Source organism: Sylvia atricapilla, chromosome 19 (assembly GCF_009819655.1).
Source record: "Sylvia atricapilla isolate bSylAtr1 chromosome 19, bSylAtr1.pri, whole genome shotgun sequence".
In the NCBI taxonomy this organism is placed as follows: Eukaryota; Metazoa; Chordata; class Aves; order Passeriformes; family Sylviidae; genus Sylvia; species Sylvia atricapilla.
Genome location: NC_089158.1, coordinates 122,973 through 147,082, shown reverse-complemented (window position 1 = coordinate 147,082; position 24,110 = coordinate 122,973). Strand labels below are relative to the sequence as shown.

Sequence of the window (24,110 nt, the reverse complement as noted above, 5' to 3'; positions counted from 1 at the left end):
AGGGAGGTAATTGCGTTGCAACCAGAGCTTGGCTGTCCCAGGAGAGCTCTGCTAAAAGAGTTATGTCTTTGATCTTGTTTTCTACTTCTTTGCAATGGGTTTTTTCATTATCTTGTTGGTTGGTTGTTTTTTTTTTTTTCCCAGGGACCACCAGGTGCAGTGGGACAACCTGGTTTTGCAGGTGAACCTGGCATGAAGGTAAGAAAAACCCTGAGTGCAATTTCTCTGTCAGACTAGGGAGATAAATGGCAACTTGTGTTCCTGAAGGGCTGAGTAACATTGCAGGTTTACCCTCCAGCAGCCAAAGCAGATAGTGCATTCAATAAAAGATAAAGTTTAAAAAAGCTAAAACAGGACTAATTTTAGCAATTTTTACAAATTCCTGAGCCCCATCCCCAGGGAGAGGCTGTCAGCGCTGGGGGGAAGTCACATCCCAGGGATCTTGTGCCTCAAGAGCTGTGAGGGACCTTGGAAATGAAGCTCAGCTCTTTGCTGCTCCAAAGTCTCAATGGAGAGAAGAGTCCTTGAGTCTCAGAGATCCAGGCAGCTTCTAATTTGAAACCAGAAGAATCATAGGACTTAAAAATACCCTCAGACAAGGTCCTGCCACAGTTTCCAAGCCTCAGCTCTCTGGGGACTAAACTCCTCTGATAGTTAAGGGGGAAGGGTGACCTGCTCCAGCCCATGAATGCACCTTCTTGTCCACATAAAAGCCATCTCTTTGTTTGAGTAAAATCCCAGTGCTGAGCAGCTCAGAGGGGGCTTTATTTAATCCTAACCCCCTTGGTCTGAAGATTTGATCCCTGTGAGCAGAGCTTTTGAACAAACTCTATGTGGGAATTAAATGCAGTTTCCTCTGTGCTGCTCCTCACTCCCACCCCCCACCCCATCCTTTGCCATGTTTTCCTTGGCAAATCTTCTGACACTTCACTGGAGCTACCGTGTCTTTGGCATCCTGATATTGCACGAGTGTTTCAGCTCCAATGCTCCTGGCTGGCCCTCCTGGGAGCAGGACATGATGATTTGCAGATGCCCCTTTACCTGCCAGCCTTGCTGGGAAGTTGTGGAGTGAGAGTCCTCTCCTGCTACTTCTCCAAGTTGGAAGAAGCTGAACCAAGACTGGTCTGTGCAGAGCAGTTTGCTGTGGGATGACATTTATGGATATATCAAACCTTTTTCCCTTGAATCCTCTCCATTTCCTGAGCTCTCTTCCATGCAAAGCAGATTGCTTGGATGGGCACACATGGGAGAGAGCTGCCCTATGGCCATCCTGCCCCCAGTGCCACACTGGCATTTGTTTGCCAGCTCTACCGCCTTCTGTTCACTCATTTAACTGCTATCAAAGATTCAAGTTCTTCTGGGACGGAGGCTAAAAGAGCTGTTGGGGTTTTTTTTTCTCCCTCGCTCTGGTCGTGTCTGTCACCACACCATATTGCACCCACCCTGCTGCTTGTCTGTGAAGTACCATGCCAGAGAATGCCTTCTGGATCTGCAACTTCAGGCAGCTCAGACCTCTCTGTGACTGCTGTCCTGCCAAGCATCATTGCAACAGAGCCTGTGAGATGTGTCCTTCTTTGCTGCCCCTATGCTGGGCCTTTGAAGTCCCTTTGAAAACTCAGCTGAGGGTGTTTGTGTGGGAGAAGGAAAGAAATAGTTGAAATTAGGAGTGCGATGGGAAGTACTTCATGCTCCCTCACTGTCAGTAAACAACTTGTCTCCCTGTATGTGCTTTCTTCTTTTTAGGGTGATCCTGGCCAGTTAGGAATCCCTGGAGAGCAAGGTCTCATTGGCCAAAGAGTGAGTATGGCCACCCTCTGGTGGGGCTTCTGCGCCTCATCAGCTCCCCAGAGGTTCTGCCCTTGCTGTCCCACAGCCTGGGCAGGCTGATCCTGTTTCCAAATACATGTTCCTTCTGTGGGTGTTGGAAGCACCTTCTCCACAGAGCCCATCAGCTCACCAGTCTGTCTGAGCTTCTCAGATGCCACTGTGACACTGAGTGTAAAAGAGGCAGTGTGGGAGCAGCTGTGGGAACAGACCCCTCCTGTTTGCCAGGGGCTGTATCCGTGCAGGGCTGGGCAGGCTGCAGCAGAAGGCAGCTTTAAGCAGGGAAACACTGGATATACTGTGTGGGCATGGGAGGGGGGATGAATGCATGGACTGAGGCTGGCAGCAGCTGTGTCCCTTCCCAGGACTGAGGTCAGGAGGATGGAGCAGGATGAGGAAGCCCCAGGTTAAATGGATTCAGACTGAGCTCCTTCTTACACAGGGAAGGAGGGCTTCCCACAGGCCAGCAGCAGGTCTGTGGAGGAGAAACTGGCTCAGAATAGAGCAAGAGGCTAAATTCCTGCTCTTGCTCCAGGAAGAGCTAGTTCAGCATTAGGGTCTTAGAGTGCAGGGCTGAGCTCCCATCACTGCAGCCTGGCTGCTGCTGTCAGCCAGCTGCAGAAAGCTCAGGGGAAAGCACATTTAGGCACAGCCTTATGGTGTTTGCTTCTGTTCACAGGGAGAACCTGGGCTGGAAGGGGACAGTGGGCAGCTCGGGCCAGATGGGATCAAGGTAAAGATCACTCCCACAGAGTTCCAGCTCTCACACACATCTCTGTGCACTCCCTGTGACTCCCAGAGCCAGGATGAGGCCAAGGGATTATTGGGTCCTCTGTGGAATAAGCCTCTGCCTTGTAACCTCTAAGCACTTTTTTTCTGCACATATAACAAACCTCTCCTGTTTCACTCCTCTACCCACATTTTTTGGCATTTGATCAGATCTCCAGAAAGGTCAAGTACTTCAAAATCTGGTTTCCAACAATTTGTCCATTTTATTTGAGTCTTTATAGATCAAATTTCCAACTAATCAGTAATTCCTGAGCCTGGCAAGGGAAATCAGGAATTGTCCATCACTCTCCCCTGCACCAGTGACCAGAACAATGTTAGAGAGTAAAGAAACCAGATCCCCTTCCCTTGGCAGAGCCCCAGGATCTCACTCAGGGCTCACTCTGTATCTCACTGCTGTGAGTTGCTACCTTGCCTTTGGAACAGGGCTCTGATTCCTGTCCCTGCACAGCCAGCCTTTCCACACAGACCAACAATTTTGTTCCATAGAAAAAAAGAGCAGCCCGTCCCACAACAATGCAGTTCATTGTTTCTGTCTAGTTAAACTATTTGCCATGTGTCTCTACTTCTGCTTATCTCTGAATGTTGGACCAAAAATCTCTTCCTTAAGGACAATCAAGGCTTCTGTATTCTGTTGAACTGCTGGCTGTGCCCAAGAGCTCTTGAACCAAAGCTGCTTTTTCCACCCCAAATGGGTCTCTGGACACTTAACTAGATATGTCCGTGCTCTTTAACCAGATGAAATCTTGTCGAGCTCTCCCAACACAGGTGCAAGAGGAAAATGGTTCAGTTCAAGGCTGCTTGGCTGCACATGTTGCTCTCAGTATAAAGGTGCCTTCATCATTGTCTCCATATAATTTCGAGTGGTAGTACTGAATAATACAAAATATTTATGATATTTTATTTATCTTGCTAAAAGAAAAACAGATATAAATTTGCTTCTTACACTTCTATGATTGTATTTCTCATCTGTGTTCCAGTTGGTAGATCTTGCCAAATACTGAAATGTTATTATCTGTCAGATTTTTTCATAAATTTCAATGACTGGTTTCACCAGGGGAGCTTTAAGTGGGCATTGGGCAAATTTTCTTCACTGAAAGGGTGGCCAGGCATTAGACCAGGAATTGGTGGAGTCACTGTCCCTAGAAGTGACACTTGGGGACATGGTTTAGTGGTGGTTTTGTCAGAGCTGGGCTGAAGTTTGGATTCATTTGTCTTAAACATCTTTTCCAACCCAAATGACTCTATGAGTCTGTAGCTGTCAGAGCAGTGATTTGACAGCATACCCACTGCTCAGGCCACAGATCCTTTACAGGGCACAGTGACACAGTTTCACAGAGTGTTTATTGGAGCCCTGGGCTGATTCTGTTTGGCAGCAGGAGCCGAGCAGCTGCTCCAGACAGACCCATCCCATTAAAAGTCTTTCAGCATCCCAAGCTCAGGGCTTCTGGATGAGGCAAGGGAGACTTTCCAATCTTGTCTGCCTGCTTCATTCACATGGGAGATTCAGGCCGTATTGCAGGAGACCTAAAGGGGTTCAGGTTACTCTGTGTAATGGGGAAGTTCCTTCTCCTTCAGCCAAGAGATTTAAAAAAAAAGAAACCTGGGTTTGCTCCTTTTTTTAAAATGTCAAGTGTATTATGACTCATTCATCCTTTTTCTTGCAGGCTCTCTTCCTCTCAGACTCCTGAAATATTAATTATATGGTGGGGTTTTCCCTTGCAAGAGCTTTGTACAGTGACCCATGTGTTGTGTGGGTATGAAAACCTCCCACCCTGCTCTCTTCCACAGGGAGACAAAGGAGAGCAAGGCCCAGAAGGAGAGAAAGGAGAAAAAGGCACTGAAGGAATGAAGGGAAAAGAAGGACCTCCAGGATATCCCGGCATCCCAGGTGTCCGAGTGAGTCTGTGAAACCAGCCTTTGGTGACCTGTGGGTTCCCTGTAGTGATGAGTTTGTGACCCAGGACACTGCTTAGGCCAGTAGTCACCTGAGATGTCACTTGTCATGAACATTATGGTAAGGTGTGTTGTTTTCATGAAAACCTATGTCCAGGAGATGGTTTGGGCTTTCAGCTGGTATTCACACATAGAAATGTGCATCCTATTTGCCACAGGCTTTGAGAAATGGTGCCTCCCTCCCTCCCACACATCTGGAAGATGGACCTCACACAGTGTTAAAGACTCAAAGGACTGAGAAGGGCTGATTTTTCCCTGGTTGCCACAGCTGGCTTGGGGCTGGAGCTTGGAATTGGCCACCTTGTGCCTTCTCTGATGGTTACTTGTTTCTGGTCTTCCCTTCTAAGATTTCCCATTAAATGTGAAAAAAACCTAGAAGAAATCAGTAGGATATGACTTCTGAATCCTCAGTGAATATCCTGGAAATGTCTGGTTCACTTAGAGTCTGATCTTGGTGCTGTAGAAAGAAAAAGTTTGATTCTGGCTCTGGGATGAGAGGAAGCAGGGTGGTGTCACATGGAAGAAGGTTCTGCCCAGTGCCCCAGTGGGCTGCTCTGCAAATCAGGCCTTTCTGCTTGAAATGTGGAATTAATCAGGTTGATGACATGGGTTATTCATTGTGATTGTTGTCTTGGATCAGAGTTATCAGCAGCGAGGGCTTGCAAGGCTCATTCAGCAGAGCGGTAGCCCAGCTCAGTGGGATCCTCTTCTCCCCTGTGTCTTACCCCTCCTGCAGCTGGGGAACACACCAGCTTCAGCCCCACACATCTGTGGAAAAAGAGCAAGAGGCCCAAGTTTAAAGGCAGCTCTGAAATCCCAGCCCAGGCTGGGTGGGACCAGCTGAGTATCCAGCAGGGTACTGCCAAGCCCTGCGTAGATGCTCCATGGTGAAATGTTGATTTTCCTTTTGGTGGTGTTGTGGCTGACTAAAAGGAGGGCAGGGAGAAGGGTGTAAGGTGATGGAAGCAGCAAAAGAGATGGATTTATGTTATTTTTGGGCTGAAGTTGGCATTTGAGCACTGACCCGACGAGAAAGTTTTGGCTTAATACTGTAGTACAGCACCATAAATGTGCAGAATAAGCCTGTAGTCCTGCCCCAAATAAGGCCACCCTTGGCCACAGGCCCCTGTACCCAACAGGGAGCCCTTTCAGGATTGGGATCATACCACAGGCAAGGGTGGTCCCCAACACCACAGCTCCTTCCCAGCTGCAGGCTGGCGCAGTTGGACAGCTGCCCTCCATGTGCTGTGCTTCTGGCTGGTTCACGTGTTTATATTGTGTGTGTTTTAAGAGCCAATAAAAATACTAAAATCATGCAAATGCCATATTAAGTTATAAAGTATAAAATACAGATTTTCTCAGATTCTGTCCCTGCTGTTTGCCAGCATGTCCCTGGGAACATGATGCTGTTTTTCTGGTTTGTTTTGTGGCTGGGTTTGGGGTTTTTCTTGGTTTTGTTTTGTTTTTTTGTTGTTGTTTTTTTTTGGTTTTTTGTTTGGGATTGGGTTTTTTGGGGGGGGGGTTTGTTTTTTGTTTGTTTTTTGTTTGGTGTGGGTTTTTTGTTTGTTTTTTGTTTTTTGTTTTTTTGTTGTTGTTGTTTTGTGGGTTTTTTGTTTTTTTTTTTTTTTTTTTTTGGTTTGTTGGTTGGTTGGTTGGTTTTGGTTTTTTTTAAGAGTCAATAGAGCCAAGATTCCTGCTCATAATTACTCCCTTTTGGTTTTTTGGTTGTTTTTTGGTTTTTGGGTTTTTTTCTGCAGAGTGCTATTTTTCCATCTACTATTTCAGTATATTTCTTTGTATTTCCTTATGCCTAAACTCAGGCAGACTTTCAGAGCTGCATAGGCTCCAGATAGTGCTGCCTCCCCTGCCAGACACTGTTACCTAATGCACAGGCTGATGAGGTGTCGTTTAAATATGGAAGTCCTCTGACAGAAGCATTTTCCTCTTCCCATTACTGAGAATTTCATTCTACATTCCCATGGAGAGTACAAATATCAGTGGGTCCTTCCTTAGATTTCTGTCAAGATAAGGTTTACAGCTTAGAGGTGCAAACTCCTAGAGATAGCTCCAAGCCCCTCCTTTCCAGCTGAGGGTTAGGAGCTGGAATATCCAGCCAAGCCATCCTCTGGAGGACATGCTGCAAAAGCTACCACAGGCACAGCCTGCCACAAACTGCATGATGCACAGGAGTCTTTAAGGCTACTGGACTAAGATAACAAAAGATCTTGTAATGGGGAAATCCTGAAGGTTGTTCAGCCAAGGGCAGACGTCAAAGTGACAAACTCCTGTCCAGGATTTGTGTGGTGGCACCGAAATTGATTGGGGAAGGTGTTGGAGGCATGTAGATTGCAGGGAAAGGGAGCGTGTTGGGTTTGGGTGCTGCAGATACTGAGGGATTCCACACCACCCTGTTGTGAATGGTTTTAACACTTCTGATGTGACAGTGTTATGCTGTGCAATAATCAGTTTAGGTGGTTTTAAGAACTTCATCTTTAGCTATTGCATCTCCATGTGGCCTCTCCTGGTGTGATACCCCCAAGTCCTTCCATCTGTGCTTCACCACATCCCTGCCTGGATCCACTGTTGTTTTCCTGGGCTTTTCCTCAGCAGTATTTCTTGGGATTTCTTCAGCTGCAAAAGGGGACAGGGAAGATGTTGATGCTTTGTGCCCTCAGTAGGGCAGATGCACACACAAGGATCTGTGCAGTTACCTGTGCCAGCACACAGCTCCGTTTGGGGGTGTGAAGCTCATCTTCTGTTTCTGGAAGTTAGTTTGAGGAAGCTGATGCCCATCTGCAGTTATGGACACAGACAAGGCTCTCCTAAACCTTGGCTTGTCCCTGTGTTACTCCAGAGAAGGGATCGGCAGGGACATGCCCTCCATGGACAGCAACAACTTCTGGAAAAACCCCTTTTCATCACAAGGTTCTGCAGCCACACCACGTGTTGAAGGTTTGTCCGTAATGCCAAGGAAATGTTTAGTCTTAATCTTTATTTTGCTTATGTCTGCAGGAATGTGACACTTCACTATCAAGTGTCCTTGTGACAGATGTAGGAAATGAGGTGCCCAATTGCTCTGAAATGATCTGACTTCATTGGTGGTACATTTTCAGCCCATTTTGTGTATCCTGGCCTGGAGCAGAGGCTGGTGCTGGCAGAGCAGGTATAGGAGCTGGGGAATTTGGCATGACCAGCTCATACCTAATGTGGCAACAGGTCAGTATGAAGGATGGTAGGAGATTAGAGGATCTGGAGCTTCCTGGAGATGGCAGATGAAGGGATGTACCCCAGAGCAACTTTGAAAGCTGGAGGAAGCACAGAGGGTGTGTGCTGCCCCTTTGGGTCCTGCAGGAGAGACACTCACCTGATGATTGATGGAGTCATCAGAGGCACATCTGGCTTTCCTGAGCAGGGCTTCATTTTCCAGAGAATCATCCTGATCCTGATAGCACATGACTGCCTGAGCACAAGCAAACTTGTCTCAGTGCTCAGGAAACGTTTTTTCAGAGATCTTTAGCTTTAACTTGGCTCAGCCATTTCCAGCATTAACATATCTGAAAACCCGTTTCCAGTGTGGTTTTGAATCTCAAACAAAATGCAGCAGGGAGGCTCCAGTCAAGTCTCCAGGGGTAGTTTGTACGTGTTTCAACACCAGTGGATTTCAGCAAACAGACCTGGCAGCTGAGATGGTCCATGACCTTCACAGCTGTAGCTGGCAGGGCTCAAGGCAGCTGGAGCTGAGATAAATGAGTATCCTCTATCTTTTGGTCACTTTGTCTGACTTCATATTGCTCCTCCCTTCAGCCCCAGTTCCTGTTGTCCCCCTAGCCATAAGAGAGGAATCAGAGCACCAGTGCAAGATCCAGCTGGAATTTCCAGAGATGTGTACCTTTCCTGAGCTGCTTGCCCACGTATTATCTCCTCCCAGTGGTTTCTGCCTTCTAACACAAACTCATTGCCTTCACTTGACCTTGTCTCTCTTCTGAACATGGCCATTTGCCACCTGGTTTGAAAAACAAAAGGCAGAAAACCCCTTTCCCTTGCAGAGCACCAGGGACTGTTCGGGCATCTGCATTCAGAGAGACTGGCTGGAAATCCAGACTTTTTGTATGGGCAAGGCACAACAAGAATATTCTCCTCAGTGTGTGGGGACACTGGAAAGTACAGCAGTCTGGTGAACTCTGGAAAGGCATCTATCAGCAGTGCAAGTGTCACGGTGTGGTTTGCCAAAATAAAAAGATAATTTATCTGCTCATCTGTCAGGCTGTGAGGGAATAGTGGCACAGAGCCTGAAACATGCAGATAACATCCCTGGAGAGTAACCTGCATTCACAAAGGATCTGAGTGCCTCTCAGAGCTGTCATTGCATCAGAGGATGGTAAAAGCTAGAGGCTGGAGTCACTGCTGTGCCACCAACAACCTGGTCACAGGCAAGTGGGCCCTGAGAGCAACCTCTTCCCCCAAGAAGTGCTTCCCTCTGCTGCTTCTCCTCTCCAGTGGTAGAAAATATGGCATTTCATCCCTTCCCTGGGAGGATGACAGATCAAGCAGTGGCTGAGGAAGGCCCAGGCCAATTGGCAGAGGGAGGTGATGGGTTTCCAGCTGCATTCTGTGGCTCTGCACTGTGGTTTTTGTAACATGCTGGTTGCCATACACGGCAGATATCTGATAGCAAGGGGTTTACAGTTCCAGGAAAGCAATTGGGGAGCCTGGAAGTACTGAAATACAACATGCTCTGAAACCAGAAATTCCCTCATTGTTCAGCAAAACTGTGAGCGGAGTTCTTTCCACTTCAATTTTAACCTGAAATCCTATCTGCAGTGTCATTCGAGCCATGTCAGGACTCAGAAAGCTTTGAGCCAGACACTCCAATGATCTAAATTGCCATAAACTATTACATCAGAGAAGATCTTGCTGCATTTGCCGGCCCTACTGTGGCATGCAGATGTGCGCCATCAGCCCGGAAGAGCTTGAAGGGCTGTAAATCCTTTTGCTCTGGTGCAATGAGATCCAAAGTCCTTTCATTTGCTCTTCAGGAGGATAGAGTGACAGAGTTGGGTTGGGCTGGAGAGCTGAGAAGGTTTTTTGAGGGAACTCACAGGATCAAGACACTCTCCAGCCCAGTACAGAGCACAGAGTGGACTCATGGCTCTTGGCTCTGCTGCTGTGGTTGCTCCCCAGAGCAACAGCAACCTCACACACAGCTCTGGATGGTATCCTGAGGATTCCTCCCATCACATTTTTGTCCCTGTCTCATCTACAAGCTACATCTTCCTTCCTCAAGTGGAAGGAAGACTTGCTGGCCAGGATGGACCTTCTGCTCTGAGCTAGCAGATCTGCTGCAGCAGTGCCATGCTGAGATAGGGCTGCTCTCTGGGCTCTACAGTGCCAGGGTGGGGCAGGAGCTTCTACTCATTAAACACATTGCTCTTGTGCAAAGTTGTCCAAACATCACTTACAGCAGAATTTGTCCCAGAGTGGTTTTTGCTCTTTGTAATTTTCTGTTTCCTGCCACTGAAAACATGATTTAAAGGTTTTTTGCAACAAAGCGCCTTGTTCTGCTGTCGCTGAATCCAGGCATTCACTGCATGTACATGAGCTCAGCCTCAGCTGGCAGCACCACATCCATGGCGTTCAGCTCCCTGAAAACACTGAGGTTGCCGAAGGACAATCCTGGAGTCGCCAGTGGTTTTAATCTCTGGTCTCCATGCAGGAGTTTATGGGGTTTTTTTTTAATAATGTGCTGAGATCTTGCTTCCTGGAAAAGCTGGAGTTTGTGCCCGGAACCATGGGCTGTCTGTGGAGTAATTACTTGAAGAAAATTTTTTAAACTCCCCCAGCTAAAGGATGTGGGGTCACCCTTTGACTGAGCAGAGGAAGGAATGGAGAACACCAGGCTTGGTGTGCAGGGGAGGACAGTGAGTCAGTGGTACCAGCGAGATCCTCACACCCTTAATCTTAAGAAGTGAGTAGTGTAGTGTTACTCCAAATTCTGCCCTTGAATAATGTGTTAGGAGTAGATGCAGAAGATAGTAAAGTGGCTTGCCCAGAGTCATGCAGGAAGTCAGAGGGGGCCCAGGAGATCACAAGAGGCCATACCGCTGCCCCACAGCCTGTTCTTTCCAGTAGCTGCTATATCAGTGGGGCCAGTTCCTATACTGGAGCCTAGTTTCCAGACCTGAAGGTGTTGGCCCTTGGCCCTGGTGTGTCCTTGAGTTACAGCCCTGGAGCCTTGGAGTTTCATTCCTCATGCAGAACAACACCCAAGAAGGCCATAAGCGGGTATTTGTCCTGCATCAAAAACCAGAGGTGAATAAAGCTTCTCAGAAATGCAGTCCAATATGCTGAAAACCTCTGCCTTGAGGAGGGTGAGACCAAGAGTCAGTGCAGTGCCTCTTTGTGGAGCTGCAGGCCTGGGTGTCTCTGCTTCCCCTTCTAGAACCAATGTGATCATCCCTGGGCACCTCTGCCCATAGCTGCAATCAGCTTCTCTTCCTGCTTTGATAATCAGTGCTGGTGGCTCCAGGGTCAGCCTTTTCTGAGCATCCCACTTAATGGAGAGGCACGTGCTGGACTTTGTTTTTTGGGTGTTATTATTGTGGGGGACTTTTTCCCCTTTTTTGGCCATTCTATTCTCTGTGACTCAGTCCACCACATCCATTGAAACCTTTGGAGTAGACCAGGGTTGCCTGTGAGCCCTGTGCATCCTACACAGAGCTTTCCCAATCCTGAGAGAACTGCTGCTTGCAGCACTGAGGCTGCTCTCTAGCAGCTGAGGGGTTGTTTGGCCCTTGCAGGCTATGCTGCTGGGGAAGGCAGGCTGATCCCAGCTGGTCTTTGTTTAGAGTTAATAGGAGTCAACATGAGCCAGAATTTGAAATAAATCCCATTGACTTGGCACAGTTTCTTTCCTGACTCAGACGAAGGAGACACACTTTTTGGGCAGTTGCTCCAAGATTCCCCTCCTTATTGCAAGAGAGGATTTCATTCCCCTCCTCTTCCACAACCCCAGGGCATCTGTGTCCTTCAGAAGGAAAATATTAACCTTAGTGTTTGGGGGAGTGTCAGTCAGAGTTGTGCTGCCTGGGTGCTCTCTCTATTCTTTTCTTTCTCATTGCCAGATTCCAACAGTAATTTTTTGGAGCATTTTGGTTTTGTTGTGTATGAAAGCTTCACAGCTCAGTGGGGATGAGGCCTTGCACTTTTCCTCCACTTCCCACTCATGCATCAAGTGTTTTAGTGGCACCTTTGTCTCCTGTGCTTTCTTATAGATGAGGAAGTAGAGGCGAAGAGAGTGGGGGAAAAATAATTTTCCCAGAAACAACAAGTTAGTGGCAGTTCAGAGCTATCAGACTGAACCAGAGCAGCTCAGAGTACACAGCACTGCTCTGTACATGACTCTTAGTTGCCTTACACTGTGACTGCATAGGAAAATCAAGTTAAATAGATCTCCTCCTCCACAAAACCAAAAGCAGCGAGTTTTAGAGCAACAGTTGCATGCAGATAAGAGTTTGCTCTTAAGCAGAGAGTTCAGGATACACAACTTTGGGTTGGAATCCCCTTTTTAAGCTGAGGAGCTCAGCTGAAAGGAAAGTCACAGCGACTCTGGCTGTAGTCTTGCCATCCAAGACCTTTTTATAGGATTTCTACAATTTGCTGTTTCTTTGAGCACAGCCAGCCAGCTCTACCTGCACTCCCTCAATCAGGTTTCCGCAAGCAGGCCAAGAGCCTATTACTTCTGAGTGCTCCCAGAAACCCTCTGAACCTTACAGTACAGTCAGGTCTTTCTTCTTGAGAACAGTTGAGTCTTTCTTCTTTCCCCGTACTCATTCAGGAGCTGCTGCCCTGTCTCCTCCTCTTCCAGACTACTGCTAGGCAGAGTGATTATGAAATGTGTTTCTTATAAATCCAAAACATTTATGTCTTCAAATGCCCAGCCTAAATAATCCCACTAATTTCCTGAGTGCTTGTGAACTGTCCTCCATGGGGGGAAGCTTCTCTCGATCAAAGTTTATTAAGTAGAGGTTCTCATATGGAGACATTGCAGAGCACTAGGAAATTATATGGGGCTTTTTCATTTCCCTTTAAATGAGCTCACTGGCTGAGCCTGGACAATATGGGCATGGTAATCCTATGGTTCATGCTTCTTACCTTTATTGCTGCTTTTGGTTTTCCTGCCCTTTTGACATCCAGTGCCTCAAACTACCACTTTTTTTTTTCTCTGTCACCATGTCACTTTTTTTCCTTTGCTCAGTAGCTGTATTCTGGTGATTCTATTTCTTCCTGCCTCATTTTTGGGAGGGAGGAGCAACTTCAGACCTTCACTCGACACACACAGAGAAAAAATATCTTGAAAATATGCTCCTGCTACACAGCACTCCTGAGCAATCCTGAGGCAGCCTGAGGCAAGCTTTGGGTAGCTCTCCCACCAGTTCTGTGCCCTGGAGAGCTTCCTTCCTGTGCTGTGCTGCAAAGAAGGCAGGAACATATTTGCCCTCTGGAATGTCAAAAGCCAGAGCATGATGGGTGAGTCATATCTCTGTTACCACTTTCCTGGACCATTGCCTGCAGCAGGAACATCCCTGGGTGTGAGGAAGTTTGGGTCAGGATTTTATCCCTGTTTGTTGTTTAGCTCTGTTCAGGGCATATCTCTTTGCAGTTCATTCAACTTCCTTGCTTTGTTTTTCTGGATGTTGTTGTCAGAACATAGACTTCAACTGTTGATGTCTGGATAATTTAAAGCTGAGCTACTCATCTATTTGCCCCCACTGTTGCTGTTGTGCTGGGCAATAGATCTGACTTTTCTGACAAGGCCATCTGCAGCTGGAAGTCTCTTTTTCTATTTCTTTAAAAATTAATCAATTTGCATTGGAAAATAAGCCATTCTTCTTTCCCTTAGGGGAATATCTAAAGCTATACTAAAAAAATCCTTGTAAATCTGTGTCCTTACTGAAGATGATAATGAAATTTTAAACATAATACTATAATTTTTTTTTTTTTTGCTTTCTTTGGATATTTTGGCATAGTTGAAGGCATGTGACTTAATAAAACTGCTGCTTTCCAGTGTCCCTGGTCACAAATACCATCATCATCTGGAGATACTGATATGCTTCTTTAGTGAAGAATGTTGCATATAACGAGAAATCACCATTTAAAAATAGTGCCCCGATGGAAGAAGCTTGGAAGGAAGATATATTTTCTCAGCAAACCAGTAACCCAAAGCATACAACAAACCTCGGGAACAAAAGCATCAAGTGTTCAGTGCCTTGGCACAGTGACCCAGCTGATGTGAGTCCAGCAAAGAGAACTTGGATTTCATTATTTTGATGTGCAGGCTTTTGTACATCTTCTGCCCTCACTCCTATCTCTGTTAAAGAGAGAAGAAGTCATAGGAACCTTAGGAACTTCACACTGCAGTAAAAGATGCTGCATTTCCAGTGTACTTTGGGGAAAACCTGGATGAAGAAATTATCTCATTGAATTTTATTTTTATCCTTTTTTTCTTCTTCTTCCTGTTCTGGCTCTGATTTTTTTCATCCCTGGACAGATGAGTCAGAAGAATGGAGAGAAAAAGGATGGGACTATTTTTGAAGGCGACCAAGGTCATTGCTGGGCTTTTTCTTCCCTGTGCAATGTGTGGAGTGTGGCAGTGCAGTGATTTTTGGGAAATGTGCAAACCCCTGCGCATGTGCCCTGGGAACATCTGAGATTGCAACAGCAACCACATCTGGGTCATCACAAGTAGAGATATCTCATATCTGGGAACTCCAGACAAGTGTCAAACTGCCTCTAAATTCATCTGGGCAGAATTTCTGTGCAGTTGGAGAAAGCATATCCAGGAAAATCAGACACATCGTAGGCTTGCCACTCACCAGCAGAGCTTGCTGGCCAAAGTCCTAGAAAGTGTGCTGGGAGAGCACAGAAATATCCCTGACTCATAGAGCTTATTCCTCTGGAGGAGGTGACTCAAAAAATCAAAATCTGAGCCACGTCTCTGCCGGTGGCATTGCCAGCATGGTTTGATCCATTTTTTTTTATACCAGCCAAGCTTTTAACCAGTGGATGAGAGTCAAGAACAGCAAGGGAGGCTTGGAACAAGGTCTCCATGGCTTCCTGTGATTGACAGGTCCTCTCACTATTATTGACAGGTGGCTGGTGATGCTGCCAATGATTTTTTACTTCAGAAAAGGAGAAAGAGCTACACCCCAACTGGAGGACTCAGGGGAGACTTCTGGAGCAGATGAACATCCCTGCTCCGTGATGTGTCATAAGGAGGAAATGGTACAAGGAGATTTTTGGAGCCCAAATCTGTGCTCACATCCACCACCAAGGGAAAAAAACAAGCTGAAAGAATGCTGAGAAAGTTTGAGAAGCTGTTTGTACATGGCACAGTAGATTGAGCTCATTTTTGCAACCAGGATTTGGACTGTCAAAGTTTGGTTTGGTTTTTGTTGTTTACCCTCTCCCAGATGACTCCAGCCCCTCTATTTGTGTTCTGTGATGGTGAGTGCAAGCAGGAACTTGAATGCTGGCAGATTTTAGGAGCAGTGTGGAAATTCTGTTTCTCAGATGTGAAACTTTAAAGCCTAAACTTGTCTTCTCAAAAAACAAAGACATTTTCCAATGCAGGGTAGAATCAAGTTTCAGTCATGAAACTTCCATGGGAGATGTATGTATCCTGGTGGAGGGAGCTAGGCTGTACTTCAGACTCTTCTGAAGTAACTGTGAGATCCTCATGACCTCCGCATGAAGAGGGTCCATCTGACCTGCACAAAGATAAAGCGTGTGTCTCATCAATGTCCTGGTATCTGCATTTTTTACAGACAATATAACACATTCACAGCCTGGGCATGGAACCTTTGCATGGAAATCTCTGTTTCATGAGCTGCCACAGCACAGCAGTTCCAGGAGCACATCTGAGGGTGCATCTCTCTTCTGGAGAAGACTAAGGGCTTGGCCATCACTGGGTTAGGAACAGATCTAGCTTAAAATGGGCTTTCTTCCATCTGCAGAAAGCATCTACTGCTTGTGCTTCCACAAGCTCTCGAAGCACAGTCCGGGGAGACTGATGGGGAAACACTATGCAACTGATTAAGAGCCCCAGTTGTCTCTTTATTCAGTCACATTTTGTTTTGTCAGTAAAGTTTAGTGAGTGATTCCACTATTCCCTCTCCAGATTTTAAGCCATAATGTGCCAGGGTAATGCTGCAGAGCAGGGGCAGTGTGTGTTACTGTGCTTCAGGTGTTGAGTACCAGCTCCCACAGTGAGCTACTCTAAAGCTGGAAGGGTCTGCCCATTTCTGATGCTTTCATTAGTGAGAACTTCTCTGTACTGCTGTCAAAAGTGTAAATCATATGGGTGATTCTGGAGGCTTGGCACCCATCATCTACTGCGGTTGCTCAGCATCTGTGGGAAAGTAGTTCCAAAAGTGATCTCTTGGAAAGTGGCAGCAAAAAATAGCACACAAGAAAAAAAAGCCCTGAGCAGTATGGAAGAGACACAGAACAAGGCTGATATGCTCCTCAGCAGGGACCTGCTCTTTGTGAAGCCTAATGGTGTTGGCAAGGTGGACTCCTGAAATGTTTGACTTAGGTAAAATGGAGCTATTCCCTCTGGGCAGGTGAACTGGCACAATCCTTTAGGGTTGGAATAAGTCAGAATTGCTCCTTTGTGTTCAGGCACTTCTGAGGCCCATGTTTCAGATCAAAGTGAAAACCCCCTGAAATGTCTCCCTTTATAAGTTGCTTTTATTCAGCTGAGACTGCAATACCAACCATGGTGAAAATTATACCTTCTTAGCTGGGAGGTGGGGGAGCAGAGAGAGAAATGTAGTTCTGGTATGGAGATGCTGTTGAAAAGTTTGTCACAATTGCCAAAAAAGTATGAATTGTTTTCTTCAGTTATAGTTTTTGCTTCTTTTTGTCAAATTCAAAATATTCTGTCTCCCTTGCAGCCAACAGGGTCAAACACTGGAAAAAACAAGCTCCCTGAGGTCCCTAAGGAGAGGCTGCTGTATTTAGCTGCTCACCATATCACATTTCTGTGGTGTGGGTGCAAGGAGGGGCAGCAGGTTCTGCACCCACACTGGGTTCTGAAAGCAGCTCAGCATTCCTGTCTCTGCTTGCTCCCACCTGAAGTTTTGCATCCCACTGCATTTCTAGAAGCCTGAGCAGTAGATTGTGGTTTCTGTAGGTGACAGTAATAATACAGATAGAGGGAGAGGGTTTTCACTGTGAGCAGGAGGTCGTGTGTGGTAGGTGGATAGAGAAGGAAACCACTGCCTGTTTTCACAAGGTAAAAATAAGGAGAGGTGCTGTGGAATGAATGGTTCTATTGGTAGGGTCCTAAAACTGTATAAAAAATGTTAATTTAGTGCCAAAGTTTATGAAGGATACAACTGTTGGTAGAGTAGTGGTGCAGAGATGGAAGCTCAGGTGCAAACCAGAGGAAATCTCCTGTGGGAATCAGGGTAAATGTGTTTTCCATATTTCAGCCCATTCTGTAGCAGAGGCTGGGTAGGTCCACTTCTGCAGATCCTTCTTTTGCACCCTTGGAGACGGATGCATATGATTTAGGCAGTTTTCCATGACCCACCTATGTTGAAGATGTGATTTTAAAGTCACCATCATCAAAATTATCACAGTATTACCTTTCAGCTGTGTTGCCCAATAGTCATGTGAGCACAAAGATTTTCCCACTTTTAAGCAATGAGTTTTCTTCTATGTGTTGGAGCAGCTAAAGACCAAATTCAGCCATACCCCAGCTGTAGCACCTGTGGATTGTGGTCTGACCTGCACAACTTCCTGGGCTCCTTGTTGGCCCCCATGGGTGGGTGAGGATGCTCTCAGGTTTGTGTGTGCTAGGAAAATGAGTGGCTTTGCTTTCCCACTCCAACAGCCTTTTGTTGTTGTTTTCTCCTCTTCCAGGGACCAGAAGGGAAACCAGGAAAACAGGGGGAAAAGGGCAAGCCTGGCCAGAAGGTAGGAACATCTCTCTTTGAAAACATCACAGCCTGTGGTTCTCCCTTTCATTACTTGTGTCTGATATTTGCCTGCAGGAGAAGTTTTGTCCTACACTGATGTCAGTGCCTTTTCTCTGCAGGGCAGCAAAGGCTACCAGGGGCAGCTTGGCGAAATGGGATCCCCAGGGAAGCAGGGGCCAAAGGGGAACCAAGGCCCTAAAGGATCCCGAGGTACCCTGGGACCGACGGTGAGAAGAGCTCTGCAAACGCTTGAATACAACACAGAGAAACCCGACTGGCAGTGGTGGGCATGGGCCTGAATGGAGCAGGGAGCCCAGCAGAGGCCTCAGGGCACTGAAAGGGAAATGCTGTTAGATGGGTTTATTGGCCAAAACATCTTAACCCTCATTCCGAGCAGCACAGGGGAAAGTCCATAGGGGTGGCTTGGTTGGTGCCCCGTGAGCCCTGCTCATGTTGCATCCAGGCAGCTCTTCACAACTGTCCAGATAGGCTGAAATTGCTGAAATATTGGAGATTTCTCCTCAGCTGAATCAGCTGATAAGCTATTTTTTGCTAAAATCTTCCCCTTTGAGACTGCACACTCATGGCAAGAGCTGCTTCCAAGTCGAGCTGTGTTGTTTTAAGGAACTCTGCCTTGGATTCCTGCCCTGTTTCTACACCCACTCTTGATCTACTTATCTAAAACACTTGGAGCAAGAAAAAATACAGCATGGGAAGGGGTTTGAACTGGGTACCGAAGGTGAAGCTTCCAGAGAGAGCAGCCATAGTATGGCAGAGAGGGGAGAAAGTTAATTTGCTTTAGGCATAAGAGACAAATGTAGCGGGACAGCAGTGGTACATAAAAGTACCTCTTGTGCATTACAGGCTGGTTAGGAAACTTCTTGCACTCTATTTGATAGAACTTAGTGCAAAATCAGGAGTTATTTATTAACTAGGAATAGTGGTTATATTTCAGAACAGTAGTAAATGAGTGATGGTTCTGCTGATAGTGTTTTCCTGCACTAAAAAATTATGATCTCACCATATATCCTCCCATAATAGTCTTTGGCAAAGCCTCCATGGATTATTTCACAAGAAGGAAAAGCAATATCTGAGCAACAGTCTATTGGAGTGGACACATCTCTGTCTTGTGGAAAGGGCTTTATTCCACGCTAAATGGGATTATATGGAAATTTTGGGACTCACTTTAATCTGATAATCTGATTTAAACCCTTTTGTTCACTCTGCTAAAGATGTGATTCTGGTCTGTGGAAGTCTGGTGGACTTCCTAGCACAAGTCTGATTTGGATACAGAGATGTGCAGGAGGGTAGATGAAGAGCACACAGATGCATCCATTTCTAACAGCAGCTCTGAGTGAGGTGTGGAATGTATTGCTGCAGGCTGGAAAAAGCATAGAATGTCTTCCTGGCACCGCTCTCCATGTGTAAGAGGTTAAAGCCAAGCAAAAGCCCATCATGTGGCTGCAGCAGAGCTCACTGGTGGCCAGGAGAAGGACTGCCCACACTCCCACGTAGTGCTGAGCTTTGCTTTGAGCCCAGGGCATCCTCCTCTCGTGCTTACACCATTGCCTGCTCTCTCAGTCCCTCTGTCTTTGCCTCTCCAGGGAGCTCCAGGAAGGATGGGTGCTCAAGGGGACCCAGGCTTAAAGGGTTACCAGGTAAGGATTTTATTTTCATCTCCTAGCTCTTATCTGTTCCTTAACGCAACAAATCTGCCACTCCAGCATGCCAGTTTTTCTTAAACCATGATTTATTTCTGACGTTGTGTTTTGTTGTTTGTCAAGTCTCCATTTTCATCACCTGCATGTGGTTAATCTCTGCCCATGTGACCCATATGTCTCTCCAAAGCTGACATGCACCACCCAGAGCTTGTGAGATCTGGTAGGGAACCAGGGAGGACTTTCAGTGTCACAGCTCTTTCCTGCCTCCTCACGTGCTGTCTGCTCTCCACAGGGACATGCAGGACCACCAGGGCCGATTGGACCACCAGGGCCAAAGGGGGAAAAGGTAAGGTCAGGAGGTCTGGCCTTCTTATTTCTCCTTGAATGAGACAATTTTCTCACTGCTGTAACTCCCATGCATCTGCACTCTCCTCACCCTGTGGCAGATGTGCCTTCTTGACCACACGGCCACTTACAAGACCCCTCAAAGCTGCAGCCTTGCCTCTGCCAGTCAGTGCCAGGAGAGCAGTGTCACCAGACACCACGTGCCCTTGTGCCAGAGGCTGAGCCAGCCAGCCTGAGCCCTGAGGTTGTATTTATCCTGCATCCACAGGAATTTGGCTCAACCCCCAAGCCAAAAGAAATCAGGCTTGTAGCTTTCTGTGATGAGGTCAGGATAACTCCCTGCACAAATGAGCTCATCTTCAGCTGCTGGCTGGTTTCTCCTCCCATCACCCTTACTTCATGTTCCTTGTGCCCTACCTTTCAACAGCCCCCTGGCTGCAGATGCCCTGACTCAGAGACCTCTTTCCACAGTCGCTTCTCCCCAGTGTTTTCCCCCTTTTGCTGAGTCAGCACAGCCATAACCAGTTCAGGCTGGAGCAGTGACTCACGCTTTAATGGTTTCCTGTCGGCTCCACCAGCTGCTCGGTGCTCCGAGGGCTGATGGTGTCCTTCACATGCCTTCCTCAGCCATGCTCCCTCCTTCCTGAGACCTCTCTGCAGAAGGCTCTGGGGAGAGCTCATTGTGACCTTCCAGTATTTAAACAGGGCTATCTAAAAGAGGGGAGCAGCTTCCTACAACAGACAGATAGTGATAGGACAAGGGGGATGCTTTTAAACTGAAAGTGTGAAGATTTTGGTTAGATGTCAGGAAGTTCTCTACTCAGAAGGTGGTAAAGCACTGCCACAGGTCTGGGCGTCCCTGTCCCTGGAAGTGTCCACAGCCAGGTTGGACGGGACTTGGAGCAACCTGGTCTGATGGAAGATGTCTCTATCCATGCCAAGGAGTGGAACCAGACGGGTTTTAAGGTCCCTTTCAACCCAAACCATTCTGTGATTCTCCCTTAAGTGTGGGAAGGGAAGTGATGGTGATGGGAACTGATCAGTCATGAGGACCCCATGAAGAGGAGAGATGCATGAACTCTTTCTACTCCCCATCACCAAGAAAGCATTTTGCTTTGCCTCTGCACACAGGAGGGAGGGCAGCTGTAGTGCAAACAGGAGCTTCATCCCTTATAAAATGAGTTTATAAGACTTGCCCTTGCTGGGGCTTTGAATGGATCCTTTCAGCTCAGGCTCCTGGTGTCAGGATACCCTGTTCACACTGTGCTCTGTCTGAGGATTCCCTGTGCACCCAGGATCAGTGGGGCAGAGGAAGCTATTGCGTTCCACTAAGACATTATCACACCTCAGAAGTTTTGCTTTAGGGGTGAACAGTGGTCATTGTGCTTCTTCTCTCACTTCCTGCTGCTGAAACACATCCATGGAGGAACAGCTGGTGATGTTCTTGCTGCTCCCTATCTCCACTGCTGCCTTGCTGAACTTCCTGACAAGTGTTAGATGAGCACAACCAGCCCTGGATGAAGTGAGAGCTTGTGACCAGGGACATTGTCAGCTCAGAACGTGCCCCAGAGGTTTCTTGCAATTCCACTGTTGAATCTTGAGCAAAAAGTTGTGAGTCAAGACTAGCAAAAGCAAAGTCAGCCATTGATCCTGCAGCTATTGAGATGTGCAGATATGTATGTTTATTGCTTAAATTGTGGCTGTAGTTTTATTTGAAAACATTTAAAGTTGCCATCTTGAAAGCTCTTGTAATTTCAGTAGGAAATGATCACCAAATTATTCATCTCAATCCCTCAGTGGAGCATTTTGGCCTTCACCAACAAGATATTGCTCTGCAAAGGGATAGTAGAAGAGCACTCCCTAAGCAGACCTGGTGTTAAAAGAGCACAGCAGTGTTATGATAAATTAATTCTACGTGCAAGAATCCAAGCTGAAGCCTAATAAAGCCACCAAAGCATCCAATGCATCATGCTAAGAGAAATCAGCTCTGGTAATGACCACTGACAGCTGGATCTCCTCACTCATGTTCTCCTGGAAGGCCAGTGGGTCTGCTGACACCTTGATGGGAGCAGAAGAAGATGCTGAACCAGGAGAGCATGAAATCATGTACTGAGCCTCCAGCACCACTTCCTGCAGCATCCAGGTGCTCCACAAAATCTTGCATCTAAGTTCGCCTATCCACCCTCCCTCATCTCCTAAGAGTTGCCTGGATCCCTGCCTAAAGACAGGTAGATTCCTTCCCTCCAGACCTCTGTAACCTCTCACAAGCCTGTGAACACAAAAATGGAAGCCTGAAAGTGAGAAATAAAGAGAAAATGGAATGGGACCGTAAGTACTCTGTGAGCTTTAAGTAACGTGGCACATGGAGCCGTGCTGAAGGAGAGGATATAATAGTGGGGAAGGTCTTCCTTTTTTCAGAGAAGAATGTGGTTTGGTGAGAGGCACTGCTGTGGAATCCTGCTCCCTTGTGCCATCCCAGACAGCCGGTCTGCCACATCTCATACATTTGCAGCTCCTCAAAGAGGCCTTGCTCAGAGCAGACGCCTGCTCTTGGCAGCTGCTTAAAGCAGTCCAGATGGGATCCTTTTAAAAATTACAAACTGGTGTATCTCACTTTGGGACAAGAGCCAACAACCACAAGCCTTCCCTTCTTCTCCATGCATTTTCCATTTGTGCCCTAACATGTTTACTTTGCTGCCCTTTACTCTAACTTTTTTCACTGCAACTTTCCAAAGAATTAGTGCAGACCTTTCATCTCTCTCTCAAGCAGCTGAGACATCAGGGAGCTCTGGAGGAGCTTGGTTGCACAGTCCTAGAGCTGACCAGGCTGCAGGATTTTCTCAGGCAGGAGACAGAGAACAAGGTGAGGGATTAGCCTCAAGGGGAAACAAAGCCAAAACGGGAAGAAAGAAAGGCTGTGAGCCTTGATGCTCTTCAAGGGTCCCCAGAATTAGGAGCTTTCTCTGGGTTCACCAAACTCATCCCAGCTCCCAAATGGCAAAGGTGTGCACATTCTGCTTGGGAAAAAGCAATCAGTGCCAGGACTTCTGCACTTTGCATAGTAACAGACACACTGGGATGATTTTTTTTTTCCCTGAGACTTGAGAAATGGTGGCTTTGTTTCCCTTCTAGTCAGCATTCCTTAGATAGTGGCTAGAAAGCAAACCAGTTGCCAGGTATTTTGCTGCTGGCTTCCAGCAGCAAGTTCAGTAGCACTGGAAACCATCAGCAGAGCCTGTGAGGGTTTGCTTCCCCACCTCTTTTCTCTGACACTCAAGTTTCTCTCAGAGGCAGGCAGGCTCACCAAGAAATTTCCCAAGTGTCCTTACTGTCAGCAGCTGCAACTCCAACAGGGGAGTAGCCCAAAGAGAACATCAAAGAGAATTGTAAATACACTAGAAAGGGCTAGTGCAGACACTGAGAATTACACAAGTCTGTGAAAAACGGGGCTCTGCAATCTTTGGAGATTTGGATGTTCAAAGCTTCTTGGAGCACCCAATCACCTCCAAAACAGCAGCTCCACTGTGCCAGAACCCCCCAAACTGCATTAAAGGAGCTTTGAGACATGTTCATCCTGAGGAGTCAAAGTGCCAGGATCTGCCGTGGAGTAGTCAAACACTGGAGGAGCTGGAATGTGGCATTATTCCATGGGGAGCAGAGAAACAGCCATCTCTGAGCTAGACTCCAGAGAAAACAGGACATTGTGACTCTAAGTGACTTTCACAACAGAATTTAAAAGGCTAGCGTCTCTGTCAAGTCTTAAGGGATCTCTCTGTGGATGTTTTGGAGAGATCTCAGTCATAAATAAGCCAGGTGATGTTATCCACCAGCCAAACACTGAGCTCTGAGCTCATGCTGTGGAGCATCCCAGCAAGGAGAGGAGTGTGTAAGAGGCTGTCTCACCTGGCTGATTGTAAAACAAGCCTGCAATGGTGGCACACAACCAAGGAGCCCATCCAGACCACCCATGCTCCCACGACAGCCCAGAGAGCACTCAACAAGGGTGGGGAAATGCTTGATTAAAGAGTTTGGTCAAACTGTCAGCAATAAAATTCAGAGGCAGAGAGCTATTTCCCATATTGTCGTAATTACATCCTGCTTGCCTAGTTTTAGGAATTGTTGAAAATAACCCTTTGCACCTGGTTACTTAAGGAGGAGAGTTAGACTAGGCAAAAACAGCCACCAGAGATCAGAAAAGCAACGTGAAGAGTCAGTGAAACAAACAACAAAAAAAATTTGTTTAGTCTTTCCTTGCATGAAAAGGGAGTAAATTCAACAGAGGCTTTGACTTCCCGTGATATGGAAGAACTGGATTGGGTCTGGACAGAAGTATCTTCTCTAAAATCTGCTGTTTATATTAATACTAACATTTCATTCACAGGGACAACAAGGTGATGATGGGAAGGTAGAAGGCCCACAGGGACCACCTGGCGACAGAGTAAGATGTTAAATCCCTTCTCTAATCAATCCTGGAGTGATTTTTGTGGCTGGATTACTTGGGTTGCTGCCTTACTTGTAGAACATGCACAAGCCATTGAGATATTGCAGATGACAG

At 46.8% G+C, this 24,110-nt stretch overlaps 1 protein-coding gene across 1 annotated transcript in view; it reads left to right on the top strand.

Moving 5' to 3' along the window:
• Window positions 1-24,110, top strand: part of COL27A1 (collagen type XXVII alpha 1 chain) — a 191,188-nt gene that overhangs the window by 151,740 nt on the left and 15,338 nt on the right. Inside the window, exons 35-43 of the mRNA XM_066332459.1 lie at window positions 145-198; window positions 1,744-1,797; window positions 2,504-2,557; window positions 4,402-4,509; window positions 17,494-17,547; window positions 17,669-17,776; window positions 19,154-19,207; window positions 19,503-19,556; window positions 23,937-23,993. Coding sequence (XP_066188556.1) covers window positions 145-198; window positions 1,744-1,797; window positions 2,504-2,557; window positions 4,402-4,509; window positions 17,494-17,547; window positions 17,669-17,776; window positions 19,154-19,207; window positions 19,503-19,556; window positions 23,937-23,993 — 597 coding nt within the window. The remainder of the gene's footprint in view (window positions 1-144; window positions 199-1,743; window positions 1,798-2,503; window positions 2,558-4,401; window positions 4,510-17,493; window positions 17,548-17,668; window positions 17,777-19,153; window positions 19,208-19,502; window positions 19,557-23,936; window positions 23,994-24,110) is intronic.